General features: G+C 34.7%; 1 protein-coding gene across 1 annotated transcript; it reads left to right on the top strand.

Moving 5' to 3' along the window:
* The first annotated feature begins 6,317 nt into the window (after positions 1-6,317).
* Positions 6,318-19,677, top strand: LOC144436293 (leucine-rich repeat-containing protein 40-like). Its single transcript, XM_078125042.1, has 13 exons — positions 6,318-6,534; positions 7,497-7,678; positions 8,316-8,389; positions 8,602-8,731; positions 9,509-9,632; positions 10,871-11,013; positions 11,529-11,701; positions 13,065-13,155; positions 14,627-14,781; positions 15,800-15,907; positions 16,936-17,046; positions 18,279-18,542; positions 18,924-19,677. Exons 1-13 carry the CDS (start codon positions 6,396-6,398, stop codon positions 19,030-19,032), a joined length of 1,803 nt encoding a protein of 600 aa, XP_077981168.1. The 5' UTR covers positions 6,318-6,395; the 3' UTR covers positions 19,033-19,677.
* The last annotated feature ends 1,571 nt before the right edge of the window (positions 19,678-21,248 follow it).

Here is a 21,248-nt window from a genome sequence, read left to right as displayed (position 1 = left end):
ATCTATACACGTAGTATGGTACAATATGGTACACCCTGAACCAGTATTGAATTCTGGGTAAACATATTTGTGTATAGATGCACGTAGTATGGTACAATATGGTACACCCTAAACCAGTATTGAATTCTGGGTAAACATATTTGTGTATCTATACACGTAGTATGGTACACCCTGAACCAGTATTGAATTCTGGGTAAACATATTTGTGTATCTATACACGTAGTATGGTACAATATGGTACACCCTGAACCAGTATTGAATTCTGGGTAAACATATTTGTGTATCTATACACGTAGTATGGTACACCCTGAACCGGTATTGAATTCTGGGTAAACACATTTGTGTATCTATACACGTAGTATGGTACACCCTGAACCGGTATTGAATTCTGGGTAAACACATTTGTGTATCTATACACGTAGTATGGTACACCCTGAACCAGTATTGAATTCTGGGTAAACACATTTGTGTATCTATACACGTAGTATGGTACAATAAATCCAGTCAAGTTGATTTTTGGGGTCCACTCCTAAAAATCGGCTCCCTCAATGGAATCACAATTTTAACCTGTTAGTGTACTGTGTCCACAGTCATCCTTTTATTAACAGGTAAAATATCTAATTTATGGTATTTTAACTATTTTCAGTGAATTCATTTTTTTCTGATCAGAAAAATGTCACTCTAGTTGTTGCTAGTGCATCTGTAAAGGAAAGGTCCAGTGGATGAGGCTTATTTCTACCGTTAGTACACTTGTAAGGATTAGTGCTGACAGTTCACTTTATATGTATAATTTAGTTTTGTGAAGATAAAGTGATTTGGGTATCCATGATGTCATCAGAGGTTTTCCCATAAACTCATGCAGGAACCCCCCCCCCCCTCCCCTGAATGGTTGAACACACATGTCAAATGCAGTAAATGCATATTTACAAGATTTCAAATTTCAGTAAATGACCAAGATGCTATTTTATCAACCAAAAGCATATATAAATTGACAGCCATAACTATTATAAGTGTACTAAAGGTAGATTTTTTTGAAAGTACACTTAAGGCAACTCTAGACCTCACTTTCAAGTAAAACCACATTTTAGCCAAGTTAGGGGTTGCAAACAACCGGACAATTCGTTCTATTACAGAAGTTGTCTCTTTTTTTTAAAGTTTATTTCAGTTAATGAGGTTTTTCAGGTCAAATATATGTAGATGGTAGACTAGATTAGAGTGGGTCACCTTTCATCTGATCATAGCATTTTAAATCAGTTTACACACACAACTCAATGATCCCAGTCAACAACATCTCATCACTCTTGTGTGGCCATGATGTTTGTGATAGTGTCACTTTTTACAGGAAAAGAAAAAGAAAACATTCATAGCTGTCAGACTGACAATACAATGCAACTCTCAAAGTCATAAATATTTGAAGACGTTCGCTGCTTTCCAACAATTAACTCACTTTTCATATCTTCTAGAAAATTTCCAAGACACAGACTTATTTATTTATTTAGTTTATTTTCTCATTCCATACAAATTTGATAAATCTCTAAAGCTCTACTTCAAAGAAAGCTTCAGCATGACTACCAAAAAGCCTGGCATAAGGACCATTCTAATTGGCCAATAAGTTACAGGACAGTGGCATTTTTTGGCCATGTGAGGGCGTGCTACATACATGTGAGAATGTATTCAGTGCTTTCAAAGATTTGAATGGACATAAACAGCTGGGAGAACCCTAAACAATTCTTTAATACCATGCTGCGCAGTAGCCCATCTGTAGTCAGATCTTTATTTTGCTGGAAAAGAACAAAATATGTAGTGACTAACATGCCTTCTTGTACATGAACACAATGTACCAGTCTGGTTTTAGTAAAAATTAGTCTTTGAGAACTGTAAAATCATGTGATAAGATAGACGCAAAGTACATTTGCTTTACACAGCATTCTATATTTTGTGCTAAGTTATTAGAGAAACTGGTTATTAGTAGCCCTGAGTCTTGTTTATCTGTCTTCATTGATATACCAGCTTGCCAATGACATCACACCAGATTGCAAAGCATCTTGGCTAGGATGTTAGTCACAATTTTACAAGGAAAGAATTGAACAGATTAAAAGATGTCCATGGTTAAATTTTCTGCTGCATATATTTCCATGGGTATAGTGGTGCTGCTAACAATGCTAAGATTTACCATGTGTTTCATTAATTACACTGTGTTTCATTAATTACACTGTGTTTCATTAATTACACTGTGTTTCAGTTTCAAACTATTTGACTACTACTAATTGATGTAACTAGTATAATTTACTATTATATTGAGTATCTCGTATAGATAAACTCTACTCTCTCCCTCAGCCCAAAATAGTGCCCTAGTTGCAGCTTTAGCCACTTATGAGATGACAATTTTAGAGAAATAAAACATCAGTACTTCATATTATGCCAATATTGGAATATATTATAAATGTATGATTTAAAATGTAGTGAACACAGGCACGTAGGATGTTAACAAGTTCTCATGGAAATGACATCAACAGCAAAGTTGAATAATCCTCGGTACCTGTAATAACCTCTTTACCTGACACTAGAGGGCCAAAAATGAATAAGAAGGTTGACTTATTTTCACACACACACACACACACACACACACACACACACACACACACACACACACACACGCGCATGCATGTATAGTTTGTGGAGTGGAAATCGCGGTGTCTTATCAAGATATCGAATGGGTGTTAATGATAAATTAATAATACTGTTTTCTGTGCAGTCTTCCAATCTTTGTAAGATTAAGACATTTTGCCACTGAAAAATGACGTGTATTTGGGTGGGTGGGGGTGGGGGTGGGGGGTCAGAGTGAGAAGGGGATTGGGTCATGGGGGTGGGGATATGATAATAATCAGGTGCAATGTTATTTTTTTATGATAATTGACATGTAATTAATATGTAATTAAGGAATAACTTAAAGTCAAGGCCAATTACAATGTAATTATATTTCAAGAATATTGATTTCTGTATCAGAGAGCGAGTTATTTCAAAGACCGCATGTAGTTATTGTTATTTGCGTAATTGTGTAGTTCTTGCATGTGCCTGTACTATTGATGTATGAATTGTCAATTATTTTATATCAAACAACTCAATTCGCTATTTCTTTGCCCTTGCTTGCCAAATGTCCTTAGAGGAGAGCCCAGCTGTTGTTGGACTCATTTGCTGTGGAAATATGGTTAGAATGGAATTTTCTTTTACACAGAATGGTTTATATTATACTGATTGTCCTGTCTTGAGTTCTGTATATTATAAGGGAAGTATGTCCTTGCCGATGGTAATCAAAATAGTTTAGCTAAATCACTTGCCATGAATACAATGAAAGTAATAATTATAATAATATTAATTGGTTTTTATATAGTGCTTTCCTATTTTGTGCTCAAAGCGCTTTACAAATAATAACACTGCTGCGAATTTGCTTTTTTAACTATTAGTAATTATGCCACAGGAATTGGGGGGAGGGGGAGGGGGAGTGAGAAGGGTCTTCATATGAAGACATACAATGTATGTTATAGTATTTATTACATTGCCAGATTTGGAATCAGCTGTTAGACTGACTTTCAGGACCAGTACATGTACTTTTGGCGCTATGGCGCTTGAAACTGCAACCATTATTTGTGGCTTTTTAACGTACACTGAGCTGTATTAGTTATTTTGCCTAGAAGTTAGCTAAAACTTGCCAAGTTTGGATAGTTAACTCAACCTTGTATATGCCTTAATAAGCAAAGACAAAGGTCATAGCCAGACCATAGGTCACATTTAGGCCAAAGTTCACAGTCATATTAAAGGTCAAAACCAGATCGAAGGTCAAAGTCAGGCCAAAGTTCACAGTCAGACCAATGGTCATGGTCAGGCCAAAGTTTAGAGGTCAGAGGTCATAGCCGGACCATAGGTCACATTTAGGCCAAAGTTCACTGTCAGACCAAGGGTCATGGTCAGGCCAAAGTTTAGTGGTCAAAGGTCACATTCAGACCAATTGTTCACAATGGAACAATGACAATCAGAGAAGATGTCGCATACCACATTTTTTGACAGGTTAAGTCAGAAATTTTAGAAATTAAGATGAGAAAATAAAAAAGTTTCCGTAATTTTACTGTGATTCCAAGGAACAAGATAGATATCATCTTAATGAAAATGATTTACATGTATGTATTGCTGGAGATTATCATATCAAATTTTAAATAATAATATTAAAGAGAATTTACAATGTGCCTGTTATCCGAAGTGCTCCAAGGTGCAGACACAGAACTACTAAGAAAATGAAAGGATACAGAGAAACAATTTGAAAACATGGAAGGATGTAGAGAAAATAAAGTGATATTTAAAAAAAAAAGAAGTTATCTTTCCAAATACTCTCAAACACTGAGAAATTACTAATTTTTCATCAATGATATAATAATTATAGTCTGATTAACTATAGACTTAAAAAACAAATGACTATTAGTAGAGTCTCAGTGAAATAGATTTCTCTTTCCATGTACGTGTAGATGGAAAAAAACAACAACATGCATATATCACTCATTACGTACATTTGTACAGTATTCATCAATTTCACTTATTTTACATATTTTTTAGCAACTTATTCAGAACATAGAAAGTCCTCATTTTCTGTTTTTTTGTATTTTACTTTAATCTTGTGTAGTTTGTATATATGGAATGTATCACTTGGTTTCCATGACTACAACAATAATAGCCAACCTCGTTAATGGGATGTCATATATTTTGTATTGATATAAAGACACAATATTGGGTTGTTGTTTTTGTGGGAGGTATTCTGAGTAGAAGTGATTTACAGGCGCAATAAATAATCAAATATAGTGGAGCTTTTAATCGACAGACGTAATTGACAGAAAACAGTTTTTGATCTATTTTATGTCTGATGATATTACATCATATTATAGTCATTTGTTACAATTATTATACTTCTGACAATCAGAAACAGAGGTGTTCTACTATTTATACAATAAAAAACAACTTTTGGTAATTATCTACGGGTCACTGTATATTTGTCTTGATGCCAGAAAATGAATGATTTAATGTGTATGTATGTATGTATGTATGTATGTGTGTGTGTATGTATGTCTGTCTGTCTGTCTGTCTGTCTGTCTGTATGTATGTATGTCTGTCTGTCTGTCTGTCTGTCTGTCTGTCTGTCTGTCTGTATGTATGTATGTATGTATGTATGTATGTATGTATGTATGTATGTATGTATGTATGCATGCGTGGATGGATGGATGGATGTGCATAAGCGTGCGCGTGTGTGTGTATTTGTTGTATTCATGTATCAATATGTATATATGAAAGTTTTTAACTTTCAAGTTTTCAGAAAATATGACAAAATATAACAGTATTAGAAATGAAAAAGACATCCACACCGATTTGTCCTTTAGTTTGAAACGAATATCTCATCAGAACTATATACAATGAAATTGAATTGAAATTTATTCCACCAGAGAAGAAAAACATATACAAAATCTTTGAAAGCAACGGAAAGAACATTTCTGATGATGGCCATGGAAATAGCTCTATTGGTACATTGGAGATGTGATGTCTGGCAAATATTGACATGTACTCACCACAGGAGCTTGTAGTACGTATGATAATGATCACAGTATTTCTACGGATGAATTATTGTCCTTGTTTCAAAACAAACTACATGTTGGATTTACCTATACATGTGACAGGTGTCCAAATGAGGCCAACTAGAAAAAAAATAATAGTGTGCCTCCGATAACTCGACTAACCTAGGTTTAAGTCACCAACCCTAATAATTTGTTTTTACATTAAAGAAAAGGTAACATGGTGAGACTTTGTAACCAAAAGAAGTATCTTGTCTTTGGGTCAAAGCAATTTCTCAACAACAACAACAACAACAACAACAACAACAACAACAACAACAACAACAACAACAACAACAACAAAAATGAAAAAAAAAAATTCCGACCAACATGAACCACACCATATATTCTGAAATCCCTGTTATCGTAAAGACATCCCCCCCCCCCTGATTATGATGCAGTGTGGAGTGTAAGAATAGAAACTGAAACGTGCTCTTGTTTTAATACTACAACAAATTTGAATGTTCAATTTAAAACAAAATATTAGTTGCATAGAGTTCATAATTAATACCCTACCACAGTGCCTTATCAAGAATTTTGCTTGCAAAGATTTTAGTCAGTTTTGCCGTAGTTGGCGCTGATCAGCGCCGACGCTGCGTCGGGCACGAATCTGAATCTGAATATGATATATCCCATTCCGATTCTATCTCAGTATTTGTGAAATCCGCTGGCATGTCCGAGTCTATGCATTAATAAATGTAAGTCGTCGCTGTTGACGGAAGACGTGTAGAACAGGCCTTGGTGACAATGTCAAGAAAAGTGAACAGATTTCAGCCAAGAGCTGGATTTCAGAAACCAGAAAAACAAGTTGGAGTACCGTATGCATTGATAAAACAAGCTAGAGGTAGCGGCCAGCTGAACTTGTCAAATCGAAATTTGGAAGAAGGTAACACTAACATATATTTTGTTATAAATCTTGTACTTACAATAAATACAAGGATAGCTTATTCATCTGAACAATCTAAAGTATATAAATAAGAATGTGTAAAACATGGAAAGGGAACCATGTTCATGAATTCAACAACATGTTTTTCATTTCTGATCGCTGAAGAATCCATGACTTCTCACGTGTCAAAGGTCACTAGAATGTTGACGTAATGGTCGGACCACGGTGCGATGATGACTCATTGTGATCACGTACAATGGAAATTCAAATTAATTTGTCATGGCCAAAGTCAAGTTAAAAATAAATTGTAAGAATCAGCAACAAGCCGAATGGTCTTTAGATATAAACAGTACGTTGCTACGCACTCCAGGGAAATCCTTGGAAGTCATACAACAAGTAATGAAACCACTGATAATGTGCACAAATTAGTGAACAGTAACCACTTCTACTAGTAGTACTAGAAACTTCTAGAAGCGGTCAGGTGTTGGAAATATTGAAATTTCCCATTGGCTGACAAGTAAACTTTCTGTTATACAGTATTATCAAATGTTTGTAGTGAAATGTACATGAATATCACACTTTATAATATGGTGATATATTTCGTGACATGATTCTCTTGGACTGTGAACTTTTGGGAGGTGATCTTAAAAACTCTGATGACTGGACAATGTAAAAAACATTTATGAACTCTGTCAGAGCACTTCAGGCTCTTAAAAGAATTTGGTCACATGCTTGCCTTTCTTCCAAGACACTAGTCATTATAGTATTCACAGTAATAAATCATGCACTTTGTAGTAATAATACATTAACCTTGGCCGATATGTCCATTTCATGACACACATACTTGTGGCCATTCCATGTACATTTCAGTAGCACAAGGACACCAAAGTAATAAGTATTTTTACTTCAACACAACGAGTAAACATAGACATTAATTACACATTGTTGTGTTTATTTTTCAGTTCCAAAGGAAGTTTGGAGAATCAATATAGATGTACCTGAAGAAGGCAAGACTGTGTCTTTAGATGCATCTGAAGATAGATGGTGGGAACAGGTTGATTTGGTCAAATTAATTCTAGCCTCCAATAAACTACACACACTAAGTAGTGATATCACACAACTACCAGCATTAAGTGTTCTTGATGTAAGTTAATTAATCAATCAATCAATCAATCAATAAATAAATTGATTGATCAGTCAATCAATCAATCAATCAACCAATCTATCAATCATTCTTTCACTCACTCACTCACTCACTCACTCACTCACTCACTCACTCACTCACTCACTTACACACACCCACACACACACACACACACACACACTCACTCACTCACTCACTCACTCACTCACTCTCTCTCTCTCTCTCTCTCTCTCTCTCTCTCTCTCTCTCTCTCTCTCTCTCTCTCTCTCTCTCTCTCTCTCTCTCTCTCTCTCTCTCAATCAATTACCCAGTCAATTAATTGATTGATTTGTTTGTCTATCTATCCATCCATCCATCCATCCATCCATCCATCCATCCATGTATCAAGCAACCAGCCAACCAACCAATCAATCAATCAATCAATCAATCAATCAGTCAATCTTTATTTACCCAGCTCATAGCATCAGAGAATGTGGCTTGGTACAGAAGGTATACAACATTAAATGCAAACAGTACAAGGTGCAATATTGAGGTGTTTATTGATAAACATATCCATTCAACTATATTATAGTTATAGTTACAATTTTAAGACTATTATAAATATTGATATCAGATACACTATGTTGTCTGTTATTAGGTACACGACAATGCATTATCATCACTTCCAGAAGAAATTGGTGAACTGGTCAACTTGGAGAAGCTGAATCTCAGGTACAGTTGTAAATTTTCCCCGGGGGGGGGGGGGGGAGGGGGGGGAGGGAGGGGTTTAGAATGTATATTCTGGAAGAGCACATCTCTATATCTGTAAACAGTATATAAATATTATAAATAGTATCCCTTTTCTTACAGCTTTAGAATCTTTCCCAACATTGTTCACTCTCTCGACTACTTCTAAGCCAAGGTATTCATACTTTTATTTGCAGCCATAATAAACTGGTATCGTTACCAAGTGAAATATCCAACCTTGTCAACCTGATTTATCTACATGTTGAATATAATGAACTGTGTGAGTTGGGAGATGAAATTGGAAATCTGACTCGTCTTCAAGATCTGGTAAGTTTTCACAATGATCGTTCACATACTGATTTTTTAGTACATTGTATAGTGTATGTATGTATTTCAAATATTTGTCACATTTGAACTTTTGCTCTCAACTCTTCAATTACTGAAATCACTATTAGCTACAGTTATGGTCAAGTAATGTGTATTTTACTTGTACATGCAACCATGTTTTTTTAGCCAGGGATAGATGTATGATGGGGTCAGTTGGAGGGATTTTCCATAGTGTTGTGTGATATGTCATATTGTTAAGCTCTATCAGGCCTCTAAACCATGACTGTACTAATCTGCCCAATATCTTGCACAATTCAACCAGTTTTGGTTGCAGCCAATCAAATATCACTATGCTTCAAAAGGCGTCAAAATGACCATGATGTCAGCCAGTCAAGGTTGATTCATGAGATCAACCATTTTATGTTACAGCGACAGTTACGCCAATAGTAAACATAATTTTCTGGCCAAAGTCTGGTATTGTAACAAGTGCAAGCAATTAACCAATATCACCATAACAACAATCGTTCTTGTCAACAGAAGCAGAAACTATTCTGCTTGTTTGATTCTACATAATGACCTCTGTTGAATGAACTTGTAATCTCAAGTTCAAGTGGGGCCTAAAAATCGTTTGATTGTGCAGGCACAGACCCACACGTAAGTAATAGCTGATATAGTGTGGCACAAATATTGTATATTTGCAGACTATATCTTTGTATAGGTTACTGTCAAAAGTACAAATTTACAAAAATAATGTATGTGATTTATTATTTGTTTTAGGACCTGTCTCACAATCACCTAGTGTCATTACCAGGCTCTATCGGACGACTTACAAAGTTAACCAAACTGAATATATGCAATAACAGACTACAGACACTACCAGCTGAAGTAGGACAACTGAAAAGTAAGTTACACCTTTCCTGGAAATATAGACATTTTCATAAACTATGGATTCTGAAGAGTCATTTCATGAGTTTACATCACCTACAAGATAATCTTTTACCTTTATAGGATATCTTTGCTATGGGCCAATGTATCATGGGAGTCAGCAGAAATAATGTATTCATGGTTGCACAATGAATATTCATGAGAGATGTTTTAAACTGAAGGGAATGAGCACCTGAGTCTAAACTAAACCAAATGTTTTACTATTCTTATATATGCCAAACAAACAGTGATTCACATTTGATACATGACAAAAGATATCTATGGTCTGAATTTAAATCATACCTCTGACTACATTAAATTTCATGAGAAAAATTATTTTGCTGAGGAAAAATGAATTGTTTTCTATTAGCTGGCTAAGACTTTCACAGAGTCCAAGAACTCCAGTGAAAACTAAACTCTTTGTGAGTATTATAAAAGCCCCTCTGTGTCAACAATCAGTCTATTTCATAAATTTAACTTCATTTGCACCAAAAGGGTCTTTTATAACTTAACACAGGTAACAAAGTACTGAATATATCGACAAACAATTTATCTTCACTTTGCACCAGAAGTACCAATAGCTCACCAAAGCGTTCACCAGATATCCACCATGGCTTTGTCAGTGATTTCTGAAGTCATGAATATTGACAAAGCCATGGTGGATACCTGATGAACTTAGCTTTGGTGACCTATTAGTGTTTCTTGGTGCAAAGTGAAGATAAATAGTTTCTTGATATATTCTGTTACTTGTGTTAAATACCCAGAAACTCACAAAATGTTTCATATACTGCATGTATATATACCCAAAATAATACAATTATTGTTAAGTTAAATTTATGAACATAAATTCTTTCTTGATGTGTTCGTACCCGAAATATCCATAAGCACATAAATTGTCTCTTTATCATACTAGATGTATCCATAGTGATACAATTCTTGGTGGCTATATTATAATTTTACTAATCTCATTTGTTATATTGTAGATGTGTCTATATTAGATGCTATTCATAACCAACTACAGTATATACCAGTCCAAGTTGGAGGAATGACATCTCTATAACTATACTGTACTAATCTCATCTATATTATCATATTGTAGATGTGTCTATATTAGATGCTATTCATAACCAACTACGTTATATACCAGTCTAAGTTGGTGGAATCAAATCTCCACAACTATACTATACTAATCTAATCTATATTATCATATTCTAGATGTGTCTATATTAGATGCTATTCATAACCAACTACAGTATATACCAGTCCAAGTTGGAGGAATGAAATCTTTACAACAACTGTACCTAAGACATAATAAGTTGTTAGAACTTCCAGAATTACCAAACTGTTCCTCACTCAAGGTGAATAAACTTTTTTGTAACAGTATGTTAGTACTTTCGACAGATGTATTAGATGATCCTACTAAAAATATCAAGAAAAGACACCACATACCGAGTAGAACCTCTTGTTATGGTTGAAAAATACAGGGCAGTATAATAAGCAAATTGTGTCATCCCCAAACTTTTCACATTACACATTTGTTTACTATAGTATCTTTATGACCAATTTCTCATTTGATTTTTTACCCAAGTACCAAGAAAAGTTTGCATACCAGACAACACCACCAGATCTACATACAAATGTATGTGTCCTTCAAAGTGTTCTTCATTCTGCATACCTGACTGTACATTTAAGGTTTTGCCTTTTGATGTCACTAAATCTCATACTTCGCTATGAGTGCCTTGTCTGGTGAAACATCCTGAGTCTTCATATACCTCAAGTATACATATCCTTTTGATTGTCTATGCCTCAACACAGTTGTTCATCTACAGAGGGAGTGTGTCTTCAACTAACTACTTTTATGTTTCTACTACAGGAGTTACATGTTGGTAATAACCAGATCACTGAAGTATCTAAAACCCATTTACAACATCTTGGTAGTATCTCGGTACTTGATGTCCGTGATAATAAACTGAAGACACTACCAGATGAGATAGTACTGTTGAATAGTTTGCAGCGACTAGATCTGACAAATAACAATATTTCCAGGTAAGTGGGCATAAGAGCCTGTCACATTTTACACATTCGGATGTCACATGACACTGTTACAAAGTTAATCATTTTCCCTAGTTCACATCACTATTTTACCAGAATTTCATTTCAAAACAGCCAAATCCACAAATACATAACATTACTCCATTTCTGTCCAATATCACCTCTCACTCCAATCTGATTAAAATCCGATGTAGTGCACACATCACGATTTCTATTTGGGTGTTACTTTTACTGTCGTTACATACATCTGACACAATATCATAGGTTGTCCTGAAACCAATCTCGTACTTATAAGTAGCCAACCAGAATCCGTCTTACAATATAACACTCATCATTCGAAATTGAAAGAAAGAGAACCACCAAACAATAACGATAACATTGTTGTTTGCACTCTGTGCTCGAGCTCTTTTTTGAACAGAGCGCTCTGAAGTACTGTACCCATATGTTTGGCACATTACACGTTTTAATTGGTTGAGTGAATTCACTCAACACTCTCATGTTGCTCAGGAAGATGTATGGTATTGTGTCAGATGTATGTAACAAGGTCTCACAAAATCACAGTAAACATACAGCCAAAAAGAAATCACTACATCAAATTTTAATCAGATTGCTCTCACTACTACATGGTGTAAATTATTTTAAGTTTGTTGTGTGATTAGAACAGCATAGTGTAAGCACTTCTAAAATTAAACACACATGTATATTTTACCTTGAATAAGGAACATTGACCTACAAGAACAAACAGTGTTCTCTGTAGCAAAATAAATTGAAATATTCCAATTGTCAGTTTGTTTTCAAGGAGTTATCACTTTCTTTTGGTATTTAGTATTATACACTGTCTGATTACCAGGCTATGAGGACACTAGCAGACGTCTATTACCTCAAGGACTGTTATGTAGCAACTATTTCCTTTGGCTTTTAGCCTTGGGAAATACAGCACGAGAGGTAATATGACGTCTACTAGTGCCTGATTAAGGCCAGGCAATAAGTGTTTCACAACACATCACATTCCCAGAATTGTATCCTTTCCAGAGTGAAAGAAAATCACCAGTAAGACTAGTGTCTTGCTACTGTAATAATACCCTATGGAAAACAGAAAACAAATATTGCCCTATGTATGCAAATTGAGGTCACTGTGGGTCACTAGTCTATACCACATGACACTGTCTAAGCCAATCACTGAAGTCTATATCAAAACGGTGTGTTATAATTTCCATTATTGAATCTATGTCTCATGTTGAAATATGACGTCTAACATTCTTATTATAATTACAAGTTCATTTCCATTGACTGAATATTTTATTTTTTTTATTAATTCTTCCCCATTAAATTTACATATTTTTTGATAATTTTTCAGCCTGCCTAATGAGTTAGGTAATCTGCCAGCTTTGAAATCTCTTGTAGTTGATGGCAATCCATTGAGAAGTCTTCGTAGGGATATTGTTAATGTAAGTATGTGAGACACTGTAATAGAAACTAGATTAAGTTCATATATTTAACTTCATTTTGTACCTAGAAGCTCACCAAAGCTTTCATCAGATATCCACTATGGCTTTGTCAGTTTGACTTCAGACCATTATCACAAATTCTCGCCAGCTGCTAACTTCCCTCATCATGCTTCATTGAGGGTTGTAAAGTCCACATATGTATGACTTCGTTTATCCCACTCCTAAACATATTTTAATTTCCTCTAGTGGAATGAATGAAGTAATTCTCATTCTACACCAGTCTGGTTCACAATACGAAATGTTCACATTGTCTAAGTCAAAGGAATGTCCGAGGTGGTCCTTAAAAATGTGTCTGGACACTTTCAAAGATGTACAGCTTGTTTTGGCCGATGATGTTCACTTATTCTAGTTTCCAGTGTCCTTTCTGTTTCACCAATTTAGTGTGGTGAGCTATTAGTATTTCTTGGTGCAAAATGGAAGTTAAGTTTATTAACTTAGACTGAACATCTGCACAGATGAACTATCATTATCTATAGAAACTAGATTTAATAAGGGAAAATTTCACAACGTCATATACATTGTAAGCTCATGAAGGAAAATCCCTACATTTAAAGGAGAGGGTTTTAGTTTGTTTTGGTTGCTAAACCTGCACTGACTGTAACTGGAGTATTATTTTTTTCGAACTGACAACCAACAATATATTCACTGAAAACTGTTTAATTACCAATAATTAATCAGATATTGTACATATTGATTTAATATTAGAGGTCTATTTTATCTATAAGTAGTATAGAAAAAATTGAAATTGTGATTTGTTTGGGACACAGATTTTTGGGTATGGACTCAAAAATCAATTTCATTGGATACATTGCATCATACTATGTGTACTGTTACACAAATCTATTTACCCACTAGTCTCGGTTACCCAGACTCTCACCGCTGGGGGCTGTACGAGACCACCCAGAAGAGTCTAGAGAGTATGGAGAAGCCACGTTTCAACTACCCCCGCCCAGGAGTCGCAGAGTACATTTCTTCAAAGTCATAAAAAATGGGCTTATGAGGTCTATTTGTTGTAATTTAGATATTTCACTTGCTTGGAAGTGATCACTTAGCATACAATGTTGGATGTGATGTATTCCTCAGCATGCACTGCTCTAAAAATTACTTCCTATGCGGGCGAGTCAGAATCTCATTTTCCAAGACTCTTGATTGGGGAGGTCTTGTAGGCAGAGCCCCCAGTGGCGAGAGTCTGGGTAACCGAGATCATGATTTACCCACATGACATGTGATTCAATACATATTTATCATGCATTAACAATATCATGAGTTCAAAAAAAGTTTCACGACATGTTCCAGTTGCAGGTAGTGGAACTTTGATAACTTTATTTTCACACATTGTAATATTTGATCACTGGTCACTCAGCATTCACACATGTTTAGTTAAACTGGATATCTTTATTACTGTTGTCAGAGAGGCACACAAGCCATATTGAAGTATCTCCGTAGTCGGATAGAGGAGCCAGCCAAGGATACAACTGATGCCGGATCACCTGAGGAAGGACCATCAGCTTCCATTGCCTCCATCGGAATGACGTCAGCTGTGCAAGGAAATACACTCGATTATAGGTAGTGATATATTTCAAATTATAAAAACCAACAGACCCCTACTATATTTCGAATTTTGCAGCAGTGCAATGAAATAGATATATATAGAAAAAAAATGAATGACTGTGATATCCAAAAAAAGGGGAAACGATTATAAGAAAACTCTCCTCTGGTATTCTTGATTATTGATATTACTGATACTACTAGTACATATTTATTTGCCAGATGTCGAAAAGAAAAGAAAATTGACATTTCAAGTGAGGAAAAGAAATTAGTTATTAATAAGTAAATACTTCGACAATAAAAGTAAATGAAAAATAATTTTATACTCCTGGCTGGATCATAAAAATAGTTTGTTCAAACTAGTTGGGTCTGTGAAACGTATACATTGTAATATAAACATATAACATAAAACAACAAAACAAACTTTAAAAAAACGAAAAAAAAAACCATATGCATGAAGTTTTTGTGATATTTTCAAATATGTGTAATCTCAAAGGTATGCTTTGTAAGAATTTAGGCTATTTGGGTGAAAATGAAGGTTTTGACATTATTTTATGATAGTTTGTTTTTACAAGTTGAAGAGATTAGGATTATTTGATTTATTAAAACTCTACAAAATTCACACATGGAGTTTGTGAAAAAAATCATAATGCAGTAAATGCAAATGTACCCTTTAACTTGATGGACAAATATTCAAATCAAAGGGCACACTTCCATTTACTATAATAATAATACAATGATAAATGGTTTATTTACCCAAATATAAATGATTTCGAAAACCTTGGTAACAAAAAACAGAAGAGAGAAGGGTAAATGGGGAGTCAAGAAATAGCTTACCACTAGTCTAGCCTGACCACCCCCCACCCAGCATTAATATAATAATATGATTTGTGAAAAACTCAATATGTAAACATTAATAATTTGTATTAATTTTGTAATAATGGAAGTGCATAAATTAAAACATGATATATAAAATTAAAATACACATCAATTCATACCACATTAGATTTTAATGATATATTCTTACTCTTCACAGTAACAAGAAACTGACAACACTACCAGCAACTATCTTTCAACCAGCTAAGGATGCTGAAGTAACTAGTGTTAATTTCAGTAAAAACCAGCTGACAGAGTTTCCATTGAAGTAAGTGGATGTAACTAGCATTAACTTCAGTAAAAACTAACTGACATGAGTTTTCATTGAAGTAGGTAACTAGTGTTAATTTCAGTAAAAATCAGCTGACAGAGTTTCCATTGAAGTAAGTGGATGTAACTAGCATTAACTTCAGTAAAAACTAACTGACATGAGTTTTCATTGAAGTACATTTGTAGGTAACTAGTGTTAATTTCAGTAAAAATCAACTGACAGAGTTTCCAGTGAAGTAATTAAATGTCAAATCATCCAGGGATGTAGAGAAGTGCAGATAGCCATAGACATAGTTAAAACACAGACATCCAGGGATGTAGATAAGTGCAGATAGCCATAGACATAGTCAAAACACAGACATCCAGGGATGTAGATAAGTGCAGAAAGCCATAGACATAGTCAAAACACAGACATCCAGGGATGTAGATAAGTGCAGATAGCCATAGACATAGTCAAAACACAGACATCCAGGGATGTAGATAAGTGCAGAAAGCCATAGACATAGTCAAAACACAGACATCCAAGGATGTAGATAAGTGCAGATAGCCATATTCAAAACACAGACATCCAGGGATGTAGATAAGTGCAGATAGCCATATTCAAAACACAAACATCCAGGAATGTAGATAAGTGCAGATAGCCATATTCAAAACACAGACATCCAGGGATGTAGATAAGTGCAGATAGCCATATTGAAAACACAGACATCCAGGGATGTAGAGAAATGTGGATAGTAATATTCAAAACAGAGACATCCAGGGACGTAGATAAGGGCCGGTAGCCAATAAAAACAAGCAAAACTGTTTTCATTTTACAACAATTTACTGCCCACTTGAGTAATTCTCCACTTGGCACATATTATCATTTACTATTTACAATTTGTTTATAAACTCCAACAGTGTTAGTGTCAAACCTAGCTGGGTATGTTTCTGTTTTAGTAACATATATTTACACAGTGTTAATTGTCAGAAGATGTGACTGTCTATATTTATACAGATTGGTTTTCTTTTTTTTCTTTTTTTCAGTGTACTTGTGTTGAGTAATACAGTACAAGTATTAAACCTTGGCATCAATAAATTGAGAAGTATTCCAACAGATCTACAAATGATGGTACATTTAACAAGTCTAGATCTAAGGTAAGGAATAAACTGAGAACGGTATCATGGGAGTCAGCAGAAATAATGTATTCAAGTCACCCACTGAATATTCACAAGAGCTGTTTTACACTGTTACAGTATTCACACTCAGGACTCATGAATATTCATTGTTCAACTTAAATACATTATTTCTACTGACTCCCATGATGCAATAGAGCCCCTTAGCAAAGATACCCTATAAATGCACAAGATCAACTTGAATATATTATTTCTGCTGAGTCCCATGATGCAATAGCCCTTAGCAAATATACCCTATAAATGCACAAGATCAACTTGATGTTTCCCTTAAATTGCAAGTAATTGTAGGTGATGTAACATTATGAAATGACTCTCCAGAACCCATGTTTTATGAAAATGACTTTATTTCCAGGAGATTGGTTAATATTTACATAGCATTTTTAGTGCATATATGAAACAGGGGATGTTTTATCAGAGATTATCATAGAATACTATAATACTTAATAGGTACACTTTTCAATCTCTGAATCCTTCAGAGGGTTAACTTTTAGATCAATGAAAGAACTGTGTATCACTTAGTGTAATCAACAGGTAGAGTTCTTATCAGCAATTCCATGTATATCAAAAGTATACACGTTATTGGAATTTTTGATAAATTTGGCAAAATTAAGTGACAACAATATCAATCTCTAGGCCTCTTTACATAGTAGTCTAGATGCCATCTGTGGCTTCAAATCTATCTCAAGATCTCTCTTCACCCCGTAGCTGAGCTCAATGAGAAATTGAATCGAAAGTTGTTCATGCAATTGAGTAAAGCCTCAACTGTTAGACAATGTATAAGTAGTGTCCTGATCAGAGGAATGTACCATATTTGGAGATTACGTAACTTCCCCTCAATAAACACTAACTTGTTATTAGGTAGAATTCTGTGATTGGTTAACAAAGACATGATATTAATGATTGTGTGTCAATGAGTGGTTTCGTTTGAATTTGACATTTAATCTCAGCATCTCATAGACCTAGATGTAAGAAGAGATTCAAAGCCACAGATAGCCTCTAGACTACTTTGTAACACTTTTAACCAGATCGTGCACATTTTATGACATTTTTGTAATTTTAGTGTATATCGTGCACATTTTATGAAATTTTTGAAATTTTAGTGGGTATTTTGCATATTTTATGAAATTTTTGAAATTTGAGTGTGTATTTTGCACATTTTATGAATTTTTTTATTTATTTTTTTTGTCTGAAAGGAATAACATGATAGGCAGTTTACCTCCTGATTTGTGTACACTGGTTCAACTCCGTGAAATCATCCTGTCTTGCAATCAGTTCAAGGAGCTGCCGTCAGTGTTGTATTCACTTACCAAACTAGAAAACATCCTGGCTAGTGACAACCAAATCAAGTTTATTGACGTACCAGGGTTGCTACGGTTACCAGCTTTGTCAACATTAGATCTACAAAATAATGACATCGCACAAGTTCCACCAGAATTGGGAAATATTACATGTCTGAGGTAGGTTTACATTTGATTATGTTTTGTAGGTTCATCAAAGGTGACTTGTGCCCTACCATTGACATGGAGATGCCAAAAAATGCACATGAGAATGCAACAATTTGTAAGTGGTGCCAAAAATGGACCGTTTTCATTTGGTCACATTTTTCTACTTGGATATTGTATTAGATGCACTTTGAACTATGACCTATGACACAATAGCATTTGTATTCTGGATAGATTAGATGTTGCATACACTTGAACTATGACATGATAAGAATCAAATAATAAAATCAAGCACCAGAAATTCTAATATCTTTCAATTTCAGTGGATTCTAAGACAAGTATCAGTTCTAGAAACTACATTATTGTAATTTTTGTCATATTGTCTTTGTTTTACAGGTCTCTTCAACTCAGTGGAAATGCATTCCGTAATCCTCGGCCTGCTGTACTCGCAAAGGGTACGCTACCATTGTTAGCATACCTACGTGACAAAATCCCAACACCATAGATATAGCATACCTCGTGACAAAATCCAAACACCATAGATAATTCAAATTAGAAGATTCCTCCTCTCCTTTCTCTCCTGTGGAGGCCCCTCTACTCAATGAGGGAAGAGGCACAATACAGGCTGTTTTTCAGTGTTTTGTCCATCTATTTGTATACAGACTGTTTTTGTTCAGTAAATTAATCTATATCTGCCTAAGTAATTTCATATGTTACAGTATTTCACATCAGTTGATCTGATGCATACAATTTACAACTGTTTTCATGACAAAAGTAGAATTAATTATGATCAGCATTACCAGGAACCAAGTAAGCTGTGAGTCTCTTTTCAAATGTCTTGACATACATACCTATACATTTTGACCTTGACCTCTATCTTGAAGGTCAAATACAAAAGTCAAGCCACTTCTTATGGTTAAAAGTCCAAAGACCATAAATGTGTGGTGTTAGGTGTCTACAGTATATATCATTGTAAGGGTATCAACTTATGACATAGGGAATGTAGAAATAACAAGGTCAGACTTCAATGTCAACACATTCAGTTTAACACCAGCCTATGTAAACTGTAATTATTAGCAGTTTTTAACATGGATCATGCTTGAACGTGTCTGTCTATATGTATGTATGTGTATGTGTATGTGTGTGTGTGTGTGTGTGTATGTATGAGTGTATGTATGGTATGTATGTATGTATGTATGTGTGTATGCATGTATGTATGTGTGTATGTGTGTGTATGTGTGTGTATATGTATGTATGTATGTATGTATGTGCGTACGTACGTACGTACGTACGTGTGTATGTATGTATGTATGCATGTATGTGTATGTGTATCTCCCTATCTATCTACCTATCTGTTGTCTCTTAAATATGGTTAAGTTAAACTAGAAGTTAGAACTTAATTTGTTTTGATAAATTTTGTATCTAAGTGAATCATTTCCATAAGTAATGTACATGTATATCACTGTACTTAGGTTTTACTGATTTCACCAGTGTTGCCTAGAGGTAACACAAGGTCAATTTGACAAGCCAGAATAGGTCAAAGGTCACACTTTGTAATGTATCTTTTGGTCATGTTTTGGAGATATACATTGTATCAGGGCTGACCGTTAGTAATTTTATTTTAAAATGTATCGTAAAAATCATGTATGCTAATTGTTATAAAAAATTAATGATAACAAAATAAATTTTCAAACCGAGATGGCTAATATTTTTTCCCCTCGCATCTTTAAAGTTCCTGTTTAGAAGCATAATTAAAAGCTAAAAGTCACTTTAAAACTAGATTCCAAAAAAATGGTAATTTTATCACTACTGCATGATTGAAACCTTGTTTTAAAAAGACATTTTTTTCACAAAATGCATAAAATTGTGTTTGAATTTAATCACCTTTGTGTGGTGTGATGCTAAGCTATAGTTTAGAGAATTTTGGACTTGATTACCTGCAGAATTAATGTAGAAAGAGTGTATCTTTAGATGTTGTTTCTATGAGTAAGTACTTACATTGCATCTGTATTGTCAATAAATTGATGCTGTTTTTTTCTGATATAAGCGAGTTTTAATAGAGTCTTTGAATTAGTCAGTGTGGATGCCAGGGAGTGTTACAAAATACTCGTATGAAAAAAGCATGGAGGTAGAAAAAAGAATTAGCATCCTTGACTCAACACGTTCATGATTTAAAGTAATTTTAGGTAAGTAAAACAATGTGTACGACATATGCACAATTAGTGCTCTCATTCCGAACCCATCTTGGTTGGGAAAGAGGACATGTTTTTAACAAATCACTTGAACTTCTTCAGTGTTTAACTACCATGAATCCAACAGAATGATCCAATTTTGTAGATATAAAGTTGGATCATAGACCCTACATGTACTTTCACATCTGAATTTACATATTGAAACTTTGCACACCTAGGGAGTACGCAACAACTATATATAATACCACTGTACCAGTAGTAGACTGTAAGATTCATCGTGTCGTTCCGCCCTCACTGGTTGTTGTGAGAGATAACCGATGTGTGAGGGCGCGCGTGACCACGTCACGGCGTACCTAACAGACTACACTTCCAGCAAATTTAGATCATTCTGTCAGTGATATCGATTGAATTGTTCAAAACATGTCGGTTTTCGCCATCAAAAGTGGACGAAGACAACTTGTGTATGAATCAATAGTGCTTCAATGATGAACATATATAGTGTTATAATAGGTACATAATCAGAAAAGTT

Source organism: Glandiceps talaboti, chromosome 6 (genome assembly GCF_964340395.1).
Source record: "Glandiceps talaboti chromosome 6, keGlaTala1.1, whole genome shotgun sequence".
NCBI lineage: Eukaryota > Metazoa > Hemichordata > Enteropneusta > Spengelidae > Glandiceps > Glandiceps talaboti.
The sequence above is the reverse complement of the archived record's forward strand: the minus strand, read 5'-3'. Positions and strand labels throughout refer to the sequence as shown.